Below are 12,646 nucleotides of genomic sequence, written 5' to 3' on the forward strand. Positions count from 1 at the left end.
ACTCGGTGATTCAATTCGAGTCGGCAGCGTCAGGGTTAAAGGCTCATCATGAACCATACGGCGTCCTCTGACCTGTCACTTTGTGTTTGGCTCAGGTCAAACCCTCCACATCCGACCCCCCCCCCCCCCCAAACCCTCGCTAACTGATCCATCTCTATAGAGGCTGTCAGCCCAGGTGTATATGTGCGCGACCTCTCCCTCACGTCCCCTCGGGCCCCAAGGAGCCACTAAAGTCAGTGTGGTGGAACCATCCTTTAGCTAGGTCACATTTGGCACAAGTCGTTAAATCTGGTCAGAGGCGGCAGAGATGGGCTGACCCAAGAGATGAAGAACACACAATAGTCCACGTACACAGTCCTGTCTCTGAAACGGTGTGAAGACGCTCATTGACATAATACGACCCTCAGCCCCGAACCTCAATAACCAATCAAATAACCCTGTCCATCACTGGTAAAACTATAATCCACATTTAGCCCTAGAACCAACAATGACACACAAACATGAAAATTATAAACGGATGGATCCTTTGCTTTTTACCTTTTCAAGATTATGTAAAAACTTATTGCATTAAAATTAACCCATAAAGACCCAGTGCTACTTTTACGGCAGTTTCCAAATTTATTGTTCTCTCTATTTAACTTTTAGTTAAGTAATTTCTCATCATTCATTATTATATTAACCTATATATTTTCCACTGTAAATCATATTTAATTCCCTGTACTTAAATTAGGTGGTCATAAAAAGTCAGTAAATTCAAAAGTTATTATATTAAAACAGAGAAAACTGAAGAAAATTTCTTCAGCAAAGATATCATTAACTGAATCCTCTGTATTTGACTTTTCTTAAGTGATTGATCACCATTTCTTATAATATTATCCTGTGTATTTTGTGTTTCTTCAGTGAAAATCAGGTATTTTCACATATTTAATTTACTGTTCATGTAGCTGTTAATATAAGCTCCGACTAAAGCTGAAGGTTATTATATCGAAAACAGAGAAAACCCAAGAAAAAGTGACTTTTTCAGTAAAATATGTCATTAATTGAACATAAAACAAGTGTTTCCATCCACTGTTGTTTATCTAACTCCATGGGTTTTACTGCTGATTCTATGTTGTAGAAGATGACAGTGTTTCAACTGTAACGACAGAGCCTCTAAACATCTAAATGGGTCATATCGGGTGATTGTGAAAAGACGACAAACTGTATTTTACACCAATTATTTACATGTACCGATAGGATTAGTGGATCAACACATGTTAACATATTTTATATCAGTAGATGTCTTTGGTCGCCGGTGGATCTTTGGGTCTTTATAGCTTAAGGAAATTGAATTTTGGAAAAGCCATGAAAAAAGGAACCTGGAATTGGGTTTTACTTTAACACTGGAGAGGCAAAAGACTAACAGAACTTAGAATGGAGACAAAAACATAAAAGTTACAAAAACGAGAAAAACACACATCAGAACAGTAGAAATTTTTAGTCCTATCTCTGGTCTATTTCTTTTAATATATCTGAATGCGATATGTATTTTTGTCTTTTACTTACTATGTCTGATATGTAATTAATTGTAAGATTTTGTATTTTCACACCTGTCTTGTACTCATCTGTGTTTAGGTATTTTCACATTTATATACACTACTGGTCAAAAGTTTTAGAACACCCCAATTTTTCCAGTTTTGGATTAAAATTCAAGCAGTTCAAGTCCAATGAACAGCTTGAAATGGTACAAAGGTAAGCGGTGAACTGCCAGGGGTAAAAAAAAAAAAAAAGTAAGGTTAAACAAAACTGAAAAATAATGTACATTTCAGAATTATACAAAAAGCCCTTTTTCAGAGAACAAAAAATGGGTGAACAACTTAAAGCAGTTCTGCAGCAATGGAGGTTGACCAAGCCTCGAAAGTTGGTGCTACCAATTCCTACAGGTGTCCCAACATTTGTGAATTCCTTCCAACCCCATGTGTCTGCATAAAAGTAGTGTTGGAACACACTTTGGTACCATACCCTTGTGAGCATTATTTGAACAGTATTGTACTGCAGAAAGTAGTGTGTTACTATAAAAATGACGAGGAAAAGGCAATTAACGATAGAAGAGAGACAGACCATCAGAACACTTAAAAATGTAGGTCTGTCCTACAGAAAAATTGCCAAGAAAGTCAAGGTGTCAGTAAGTCCAGTTTCCTTCACCATCCAAAGGCACTCAGAAACTGGGGGAAATGCTGACAGGAAGAGGTCTGGCAGAGCCAAAGCCACAACAGAATCAGAAGACAAGTTTATGACAGTCGACAGCTGGAGTGATAGGAGACTCACAGGACAACAGCTTCAAGCACAGCTCAACAGTGGTCGTAGTAAGCAAGTCTCAGTTTCAACTGTAAAGAGAAGACTTCCAGTTGCAGGTTTGACGGGTCGAGTTGCAGCAAGAAAGCCACTGCTGAGACTTCAGAATAAGAAAAAGAGGCTTGCCTGGGCCATGAAACACCGCCAGAGGACTTTAAGGTGTTATGGACTGGTCAAACCTGCAATTATTTATAGGTTATTATGCTTATTTTTCTGAAGATCACAATTGGTCTGTATGTGGCACCTGAACTAACGTGAATTCAACACCCTTGACTTTTAATATCTTCTGTGTAATTTTTGCACTTTGCAAATCATCCCATGGACCGGATTTGAACCATCGCCAGGCTGGTTTTAGCCCACGGGCCACGTGTTTGACACCCCTGTCATAAGGGCTTCATTCCATATGAAGAACTTACCTGAACCACCATCAGCCAGGTACAGGTCTCTGGCGTAGAGAACGGAGTCCAACATCGACTCAAAGAGCAGGAAATAACCCTGGAAGACAGAAAATAAACGTTAAACATTACAACGGCGCTGTGAACAAAAGTGTTTATTCTCATGCAGTGTCAGCTCCCTTTATGTAGAAACCCACAGATTATTCAGTTATTTTTACTCCACCGCTGCGGAGAAAATATGAATTAACAGTGACTGCGAATGGAGTGATGCGCCTGCGTGCTCCGTTACCCAGAATCCATGGCTTTGACCCTGAGCTGACCTGGTGTTCTGCTCCGGTGGACGGCACATTAACCGTGGTATTATTCCATTAATGCTGAAATTGAGTTTTGTCCACATCTTGTTGGCTTCGACCTGAGTGGCAGATTCTGCTGACAAATGGGTTTTTCTACCTGCGTCCGCTCCAACCGGCGGATCAGCCAATTGGACGAGGCCGAGTGGCGTCAATGTGTTATTTGTACACAGCACAACAACCTGAGCGTGTTCAGACATATGGGAGGGCAGGTCTCCGTATGGGATGAAGGAGGCGGAGGAGCATCACGGGTGTTTCGCTGGAACTAATGACCCACGTCGGCCCTTTTAAAGGATGAGACGGCACCGAGTGGCTCCTTCAGGAACCAGAACCCCCCATCAGGGATCAAACATGCACCGATCTGCTCCTCTTTCACCTCAGCACGATAATGAAACTCATTCTTCTGCAGGTTGTTCATTATTAGTTCCACAAATGACGTTAATAAAGAGTGATAGTTCCGGTTCTTGATTCTGATTGGCTGATTCGTGTTTGAAGCTGTTGTAAAACACTCAATAACCACACACCTGTGATGGCATAAAATCTGTATTACCACATCAGGGAACCAGTTTCCAAAGGCTGAGATTTGAAAGTGAAGTTTGATTTGCTGAGTGAGATCAGTGTGGATGAACAAGAGATGGACAAAAGTATTGGGACACGTTGAATTCAGGTGTTTCTTTTTTAATAGGGGTCTGGGATACAAAACAATAACGACTAATGGCAAAATATAGTTTTATACTGTGATAAATACTACATTGGTTAGTTCTGTTTTGTTATGTTCGCTTCCAGAATGCCTCAGAGATGGCTTTTACTTAATTTCTCTCAACATTGGTTCTGTTTTTTGTTGTTTTTTAATCCATGAATATTATTTTAAATGTTCTACCTCTAAATTTCTAAAATATTTTTCATGCTCTGACTGTAAAGAATATTTTTCTACTACATCTAACCATCCACTTTCTTCACATCTCACTTAGGAAGAAAAACCTATTAAACTTTAAGGAAATATTGATGTTCATAAACTATACAGACAAAAGTATGTGGACGCATTGAATTCAGGTGTTTCTTTTCTAACAGGGGTTTGGGATACAAAACAATAATGACAAATGTCATAAGATAGTTTTGTATGGTGATAAATATCATTACATTGGTTAGTTTTACTTTAATTGTTATCTTGACTGCCGAAATGTTTCAGAGAGGGTTTTTAAATTTCTTTCAACATTGGTTCTGTTTTTTTTTTTTTTTTTTTTTAATCCAGGACTATAATTTTAAATGTTCCACCTCTAAATTTCTAAAATATTTTTCACGCCCTGACTGTAAATAATAATTTTCTACAACAACTAACCATCCACTTTCTTCACATCTCACTTAGGAAGAAAAATCTCCCATTAAACTTTAAGGAAATATTCATGTTTATAAACTATATTGACTAAAGTATGCGAACACATTTAATTCAGGTGTTTCTTTTCTAACAGGGGTCTGGGATATAAAACAATAATGAGTAATGGTATAATATAGTTTTATATTGGGATAAATACTATTGCATTGGTTAGTTTTGTTTAAATTGTTATCTTTGCTTCCAAAATGCTTCAGAGATGGTTTTTACTTAATTTCTCTGAACATTGATTTCTTTTTTGTTTTTGTTTTTTTCAGGATTATGATTTTAAATGTTCTACCTCTAAATTTCTAAAAAAAAAAAAATTATAATTTTTTAAATCATTTTCTAACACAACTATCTATTTCATTCACATCTCACTTAGGATTAAGTAATATTGTAATATTGATGTTTATGAACTACATGGACAAAAATATGGGGACACATTATGGCTACAGCTGTAAAATGTCCTGTTTACGCTGATTTGAGATAAAAACATTTCAAAAGTTTAAAATTAGAACATTTAAAATCATAGCCATAGATTAACAAAAAAAAGTTGAAAAAAGTTTAGGAAAGGCGTTATCCTTAGGGTCAGGGGTGTCAAACATGTGGACTGCGGGCTAAAACCGGCCCACCAAAGGTTCCAATCTGGCCCGCGGAATGAATTTGTAAAATGAAAAGTATAGAGTCTTTCTTTGAGTGCCTTATAAAGGGTTAAAGGGTCAATCAAATCTAAAATCTATGCAGTTTTCTTCTAAAATAAAACTCAGGAAAATATGCAACTGTCCTAATAAACACCTCGTTTCCACGTGCCGTTACTGTGAGTTTTGGTAAAAATTCTGCAAACAAATGTAGCTTCTTGATTGTAAATGAGCTTCCCTTTGGTTTTATTCTTCAAAGCCCATTTGTTCGCTACTAGCGTATTGAACCACTGCACTCAGCAAACAAAGATCCACTGATCTGTACCATGACACAACAGATGAAAACTGTGCTGTGAACTCATCAATACGATGGGAAAGATACTAAGAAAAAGGGCCAAGTCGTGTTTTCAGGACTAAACATCTCTACTTTGTGTTTGGAGGGACAAGGAGAGGTGAGGGCCAGGACAGGAGATAAAGACTGGACGGGCAGACTGTGAATGGGGGAGGGGGTAACAATGCTTTTTTAGTGTATGATGAAGAGCAGACTGAGACACAGCGATATAGAAAGAATGCTGTGGCCAACTGAATAGTAATTCACTGAGATAAGAGCCTTATTATTCAAATAAAGACTAGCGTTCATTGGAGGGAGGGGCAAACGACAAACAGGGGAAACAGCCCCTGATTTATAACACTCCTCCAAATCGTCACCATCTCTGATCATGATGAAGCTGATAGAACGGACTCATCCTCAGCGAGGCGATAAAGAGATGCCTCTAATATTGTTTACCGACAGTAAACTGGCCTCAAACCAAAGTCAGGACCAGAGGATGGTCTGCTGACGGCCGCGGTCCGGTTGGCGAACAGGTCGTTTTAAAAAAACCCTCACACAGCGTCTAAATATATATATAAATAAATATATATACATGTACACCGGCCTCGTAATTTAAAGCCCAATTTCACGGGACACTGCCTCACTTGAAGGAAAAGAGGATATGAGAGGGAGCCGAGTCACACCTCGCCGTTATCGTCAGGGATGCTTCAGGATTACTGCTGCCCTCCCACCGCCTTTCCATGTTCTACCCCACAATACGCACCACACAACGCCCACTAATACAACCAAGTTTTAATGACAAAAACACACAAAACAGCCCATGTTTTGTGTGGAGGGACGCACCCAAAGTATGATTAGACCCCACGAGAACTTAAACACGAAAAGAAATGTTACATAAGTAACAGCGCTGTCAGTTTTGAATGGCATGATACAGCAGTTTTGTCTTGTAACAGATGAATGAACCAGTATTAGACCAAATCACAGATGGAAAACACATAAAAACAATACGTGGTGATTTACAACCACAGTAATTTCCCTGATGATTACGATGAGTGATTTATGACCCAAAGAAAACGAGACAGTAACTAAATAAAAACAAATTTATAACAACAAGTTCCAAGAAGAAAATATATTGACACTTTAACCCTGTAAAGCCTGAACCATTAAATCACTGACAGAAAATTCCAGTTCTCTGAAACTGGAGCCTTTATTGGTCCTTCTGAACAACCAAAACATGTTTTTTCAAATATCAATTTCCATGTATGAGTTTCAGTTTTGTATCATATTTGATACATCGGGTCTCAATGCTCAAATATTATTTCTAAACAAACAAAAACATAATATAACCCAAACATGTCTAACAAATTGGTAATTCCTTTTCAAAATTGGCGAAGTTCACCGCAGTAGCAATAGCAGCAACAACAAACATGTTGACCAAGTGAAAGCAGGTGCGTGGAACTCCGCTTCCTACAGTGCACGTCGCCACAAATTTCCGAAAATGCCCGAGTGACCAACCGGCTCTGTTTGTGAACACAGTGTTTGTGGTGGAGTATACTTTGAAATTGTTCACTGTGGGGGAAGAGATTCAAGTGCGCAATCACAGAAAGACTAATGGATTCGTGATACTTAGGCTATGACTCGGGTTTTACAGATTTGATGAAAAATTGGTGATGAAAGTCATATGCAGCTTTAAGGAAAACAGGGTTAAATCTCAACCGGGGCCTTATTTGTTGACCCTTTGTTCCTGCTTCTACCAGTTAGTTGGTCCGTGTGCAGACCTGGAGTGAGGAAGGGCCCTGGAAACCATTCAGTCTGAGGCATCTGGGTGCTGCAGTACAGTCACTATGTGTTTCTATAAAAGACCCTAATGATAAGCTAATGAGAACGGGCTGCAGCAGCTTCTACACATTAACAAAATTAGCATATAAAACACATTACCCTGAAAATACAATGCACACACACTCACACATAAACATCAACACCAGAAAAAATGGCACTTCTACAGCTGTGTTACATTGTTGGGAAGGCTTCAGAGCAACGTCAGTGGTTTCAACTCTGCAGGGACAACTTAAACCATTACTCCTGCAATGTTTTCTTTTCTTGTCTTAAATCGCTGGAGGCCGATTGGGAGAAAAACAAAAAACCCTACATTTTAAGATTTCAGTGTCCATCAAACCCTCAGGAGACTGAGCGGCTGTCAGTTCCAGGTACCGAGAGGCGACTCGCTACAGAATCTGCATCAGCAGTTTACACTTTCCCTCCGCCCTCCGGTACCTCCTCTACTCCTACCGCATTCAACACACGTCTTCCTCAATTACTGCAGATCATCATCACTTCCAGTCCCAGGAGGGCCCAGGCAAAATAAAGGGGATGGGATGCATGTGTGAGTGTGTGTGGAGGAGTCGGTCCACGCTTCGCTGCCTCCACGAGGCAGTGCCTCTACGTCAGCGAGCCTCCTCTGTAGCCCTCCACGCTCAGATGACACTAAATTAGCATAAACACATCACATCCCTGTAATAGATTTTAGTGTTGTATGTGGTGCAGGTTCCAGGATCAGCCTAATTTCCATTTACATGCATATCAATGAGAGACACAAGAGTAAGATAAGTGTGAGACAAAAGTAATCTGCAGTATGAGGTTATTAGACGCAGACCTTGAGTGAAGTTCACATAATACATGGAGAGGCCTGTAAAATGTAAGTGGGTTTCAGTTTGTGCTGTTGTTTAGCTGAACACAAGTTTGATTACGAGGCTGAAGTCATGTGGACTTGTTTGGATTCCTTTTAACTTTAACCTCCTAAGACCCACTGTCCACATTCGTGGACAAGAGTTTTGCAACTTTATACAAAAAAAAAAAAAAGAAAGAAAAAAAAACTGTCCACCACAAAGGACATTCCATAAAAATTTTAAAAACTGCATCTGAAAAAAACTGTTGTATCATGATGTTTCCAATATAGGCACTTATTTAAAAAAACAAAAAAAGCTTGTACTTTGCTGACATTTCCTGGGTCTTAGGAGGTTAACCCATTGAGATTCAAACATCCACCATCGACCAAAAGCATCTACTGATCTAAAATATTTAATACCTGTTGATCTACATGTAAATAATTGGTGTTAAATGCAGTTTGTCGTCTTTTCGTGGACATTCAGAGGCTCCGTAGTTACCATGGAAACAGATCTTCTACAACATTGATTTACCAGTAAAACATATGGATTAGGATCAATGACAGTTGATAAAGACACTTGGTTTATGTTCAGTTAATGATAGATGTTACTGAAAAAAGTCAGTTTTTCTTGAGTTTTTTCTGTTTTTGAGATAATAACCTGAACTTTAATCCGAGCTTATGTTAACAGCTACACAACCTCAAATGATAAAAGTGAATAATTCTGCTGATGTTAACATTATAGTGGACTTTGGTTATAATACAAGAATATAATTAACAACATCTTATCAATATGTGGCACCACGTTAATACCCCATTCACACTAATGCAGATATTCTGAAAATGGACTTTTTTTTTTGTTATTTTTTTGTGTTTTTCATTCCTCTCGTCCACTCATAAACAGTTTTAGTTCGCGAAAACTGATATTTTTAAAAACTCTTTCCAAAGTGTTGATTTTCTTTGTGTATCTGTGTTTTCAGGGAAACTGCAGAGATTGGAAAATGATGGCATCATACTCCCTTTAGCTCATGTCTGTTATTGCTCTGTGTAATGAACCTGCCCTGTTCAGATTTTCATTAGATGGAAGCAACAAAAAAGTTTTGTGCAATATCATTTCACTTGACTTTTTGACATTTAACAAAGGACAAACTAGTGGGTAATCCTTGAATCTGGTAAAAACTGTATGTCCGTGGTGAAAAATAGCAAAATTTGTCATTGTTTTGACCAAATTAACAACTAGATATTTACTTAAGTACAAATTACTATAATAATATACTCTTTATTATTACCATACCATGCTCCTGTAGGATTAAACAATAGGGTTGTTACGATTAATCGTGCTTTAAATGTCACGAGAGAGACGGTTCAGAAATTCAGACTGTGAAAAAATTTTCGATGTGGGCTCACTTTCGTTTCCATACAGTTCACATTTGCTACCGTCATCTGTGCAGCTTCAGGCTAGCATTGCACAACCCATTCACAACAATGTGTCTGCATAGCTTTGGTAGAGTAAGGCCGTTCTTTTCCAGTTCAGACCGTCATACAAGCTTCGGGAGGGTTAACTTGTGAACTGATGAAGTAAACAAGCTCTGTTTGATCACAATGCAAAACAGCATAAATCAGCCTGATGCTTCACAACAGCAGAAGACATAGAGGAATTAGTAACACACATTAAGTTTCACTTTCACTTTTGTGGGGGTGTGGTCCATAAACCCCCGCAAAATAATCGTAGTAATCGTGAAACCATAATTATTTTTCTGATGGTAATCGTAGCACCAAAATCTCTAATCGTTACATCCCCATTAAACACCAATACATTTGAGAAGTAATTGTACAACTTCATCTACATCGTTGGTCTGGCAGTCGTTTGTGATGAATTAAAAGATTAAGTGTTTCCTTTAACAGGCAAGTGACTATTTTTGGTTATTTCTGCATACATTACAAGACAGTGACAGTAACAGTTACAGTGAGTCAACAATCTCAGGTCCAATGTGGTCTAGAGGGTCTGTAAGGTCCACCTCTGCATGAACAGTGAGTGTACCTGCTTTGTTCAGTACCATGAAATAATGGTACTAATGTAAGGAATGATGTTCAAAGGGATAATGTGGATGTGGACAGGGGTCTGGATCAGCTCTTAAGTTGGTCTAATATTCTAAAATACCTGTTCCTTTCACATTACATGTGCTTTTCCAGTGTTTTATATATACTTCTTGGATTTTTTTTTTTGTCACTTATGGGCAAAGAACCAAATATGGTAAATCCATCGACGTTGATTTTCTATATGACAATAAAACATTTTGAAAAATTTCACAAAAGTAATAAAGTCTTGTTATGTCCTCTAATAGCACACTAAAGTTTAAATTTTGAATTTCAGAAAATGTTAAGAAAATCCAGTGATTCTCAACCTTTTTTGGCTTTTTTTTGGCTTTTTTTTTTTGCTAAGATTAATTTGTTTTTGATCATGTAATAGTTTGCTATACTATGTTGCAAAGAAACATTAATTTTAGATGACATTTAGTCGATATAATGTATTTTATTATGGACGTAGACAGAAAAGCCAGGTGTAGATTATTGCACAAAGTGAGAATTTTATTTTCCTTGGTCAGGATATGTACAGTCGGTCCAGCTTGGATTTACAGGGCTGACAATTAATACTGAACAAACAATAACTCAAACTATGAATTATGAAAGCACTGCAGCATCTGAAACTGACCACAATGAACATGTGAAAGATAAAACTGTACCACAGTGCTTCAGTTTCAGCTTCACAGTTTGTCATGTCTTTTATAGATTGGGATTGTCTCTCTCAACTCACCATATATTTTTATTAGTAAGTTTTATTTTTTATTTTTATCAATTACAAGAAATTTCAGGCGACCCCATTTGAGTTCCAGGCGACCCCACATGGGGTCCCGACCCTAACATTGAAAAACACTGGGTTAATCAGTAACAATAGGTTTGTTGTCTGCAGACTGGTTGCTCTTCCAAGACACTTAAAAACACAATGAATCTCCCATTATTGTGTTTTAGTGCATTTGTCAGCAGAATTGTTTGTGTCAGTTCATGTAAACCCTAAATAATGTATTTGTAGGTCAATAAAACATATAAATCTAATCTAACTATGTTCTTAAGTGACTTCAGTCTAAAAGAACACATAATTTAAAAAAATCCCAAAGACTTGACTACAGTTATAAAAGTCTTCAAAGAGTACAGGTTTTTTTTCTTATTTACCAACTTATTAATTATCTCATGACCCACCCAGATGTCTCTACATCCACTCTCGTTCTTACATCGGTACCAGAAGTGTACACTGTTGTCATATTTCTTCCAAAACACCCTAGTGTGTAAAAATAAACCTGCAGTAACTTGTCCTTGAAGAAATACTTGGTCGTTCCGTGCGGGTTCATAAGCTGCTTCATATATCGTCCTCCGTGTTGCAGAGTTGAAGGCCAGCTTATTGAGAAGACGCAGCTATGGTGATTTATTTCTCAGCGTTTATTCTGTTTCGCTGAGATGTGGAAGAACCATGAGCAGAAAAACTACTTTCTTTAGTCTGTGGTATATTTTACCTTGAGGGAGGCTGAGTTTGACTACAAAATAAGTTCGAGAAGCGTGCGTGAAAACACAAAGTCCTAAGAAACGTGGTGTGTGGTGGAGTTGTGGAGCGGCGTCAACGGCAGCTCTTCCTCTTTAGCCTCATTATCAGCGCTGGGAGCCTCACCTGCCCAGACGGAGGCCTTTAGTCATCAGTCATCCTGTCCTTCAGCCTGACTGACTGTCACTCACACAAACACACTCAGTTCGACACACGTATGCATCCACATCAACTTTGCCACAGGTGTGTGTGTGCATGTTCTAATGAGGATTTATTGGCTCTGTTTACTTCCACAAGTCCTTCAAATACTCCAGGAAGTAGTCTTCGGTCAGTGCTGATGTTCTGTCCACTGCATCAGATCAATTTCAACAATAAATATGACAACAAAACACACAACACAGCAAGTTGTCTGGAATTCCTGAAGTATATTATGGTATGGTATATAAAGTACTGCACAAAAGTCTTAGGCCACTTTCAGCTTTACCGTTTTTCAGGGTCGAAATTAGCGATGTCCAGATCTGATCTGAAGATTGTATCGGCTGCTGATCTGGTATTTTTTAGAAGATCGGATCGGATTTAGTCACGGGATCAGTTCGGGGGGGGGGAGTTAAACAAACGTCCTACCCTCTCAAATTCAAGTTTCCGAAGGTAGGGAAAAGGAAAATGAGCTGCACAACAGCAGAAGACTTAGAGGAATCAGTAAAGCATGTCACTTTCACTTTATGGTCTGTGCGTACTCATTACAAGATACGAACAGTAGTGACGCATGAGGCAGGTTTTTTCAGCTCGCAGGCTTTTGTGGAATTATTTGACCCAACCCGCAAATAAACTGACATTCTTTTAACCCACTCCAACCAGACCCTCAAGTAATAAAATGCAAAAAACTGCACTGTTGATTGGAATAAAATAACATTCTGTCTCTACACCTCAATAACATCCTTGTATTCAAAGAGGAAATGCACAAAATGT

At 38.4% G+C, this 12,646-nt stretch overlaps 1 protein-coding gene across 1 annotated transcript in view; it reads right to left on the bottom strand.

The window, feature by feature from the left end:
* prmt3 (protein arginine methyltransferase 3) overlaps positions 1 to 12,646 on the bottom strand; it is a 142,103-nt gene that overhangs the window by 82,204 nt on the left and 47,253 nt on the right. Inside the window, exon 11 of the mRNA XM_030131078.1 lies at positions 2,751 to 2,829. Coding sequence (XP_029986938.1) covers positions 2,751 to 2,829 — 79 coding nt within the window. The remainder of the gene's footprint in view (positions 1 to 2,750; positions 2,830 to 12,646) is intronic.

This window comes from Sphaeramia orbicularis, chromosome 3, assembly GCF_902148855.1.
Source record: "Sphaeramia orbicularis chromosome 3, fSphaOr1.1, whole genome shotgun sequence".
In the NCBI taxonomy this organism is placed as follows: Eukaryota; Metazoa; Chordata; class Actinopteri; order Kurtiformes; family Apogonidae; genus Sphaeramia; species Sphaeramia orbicularis.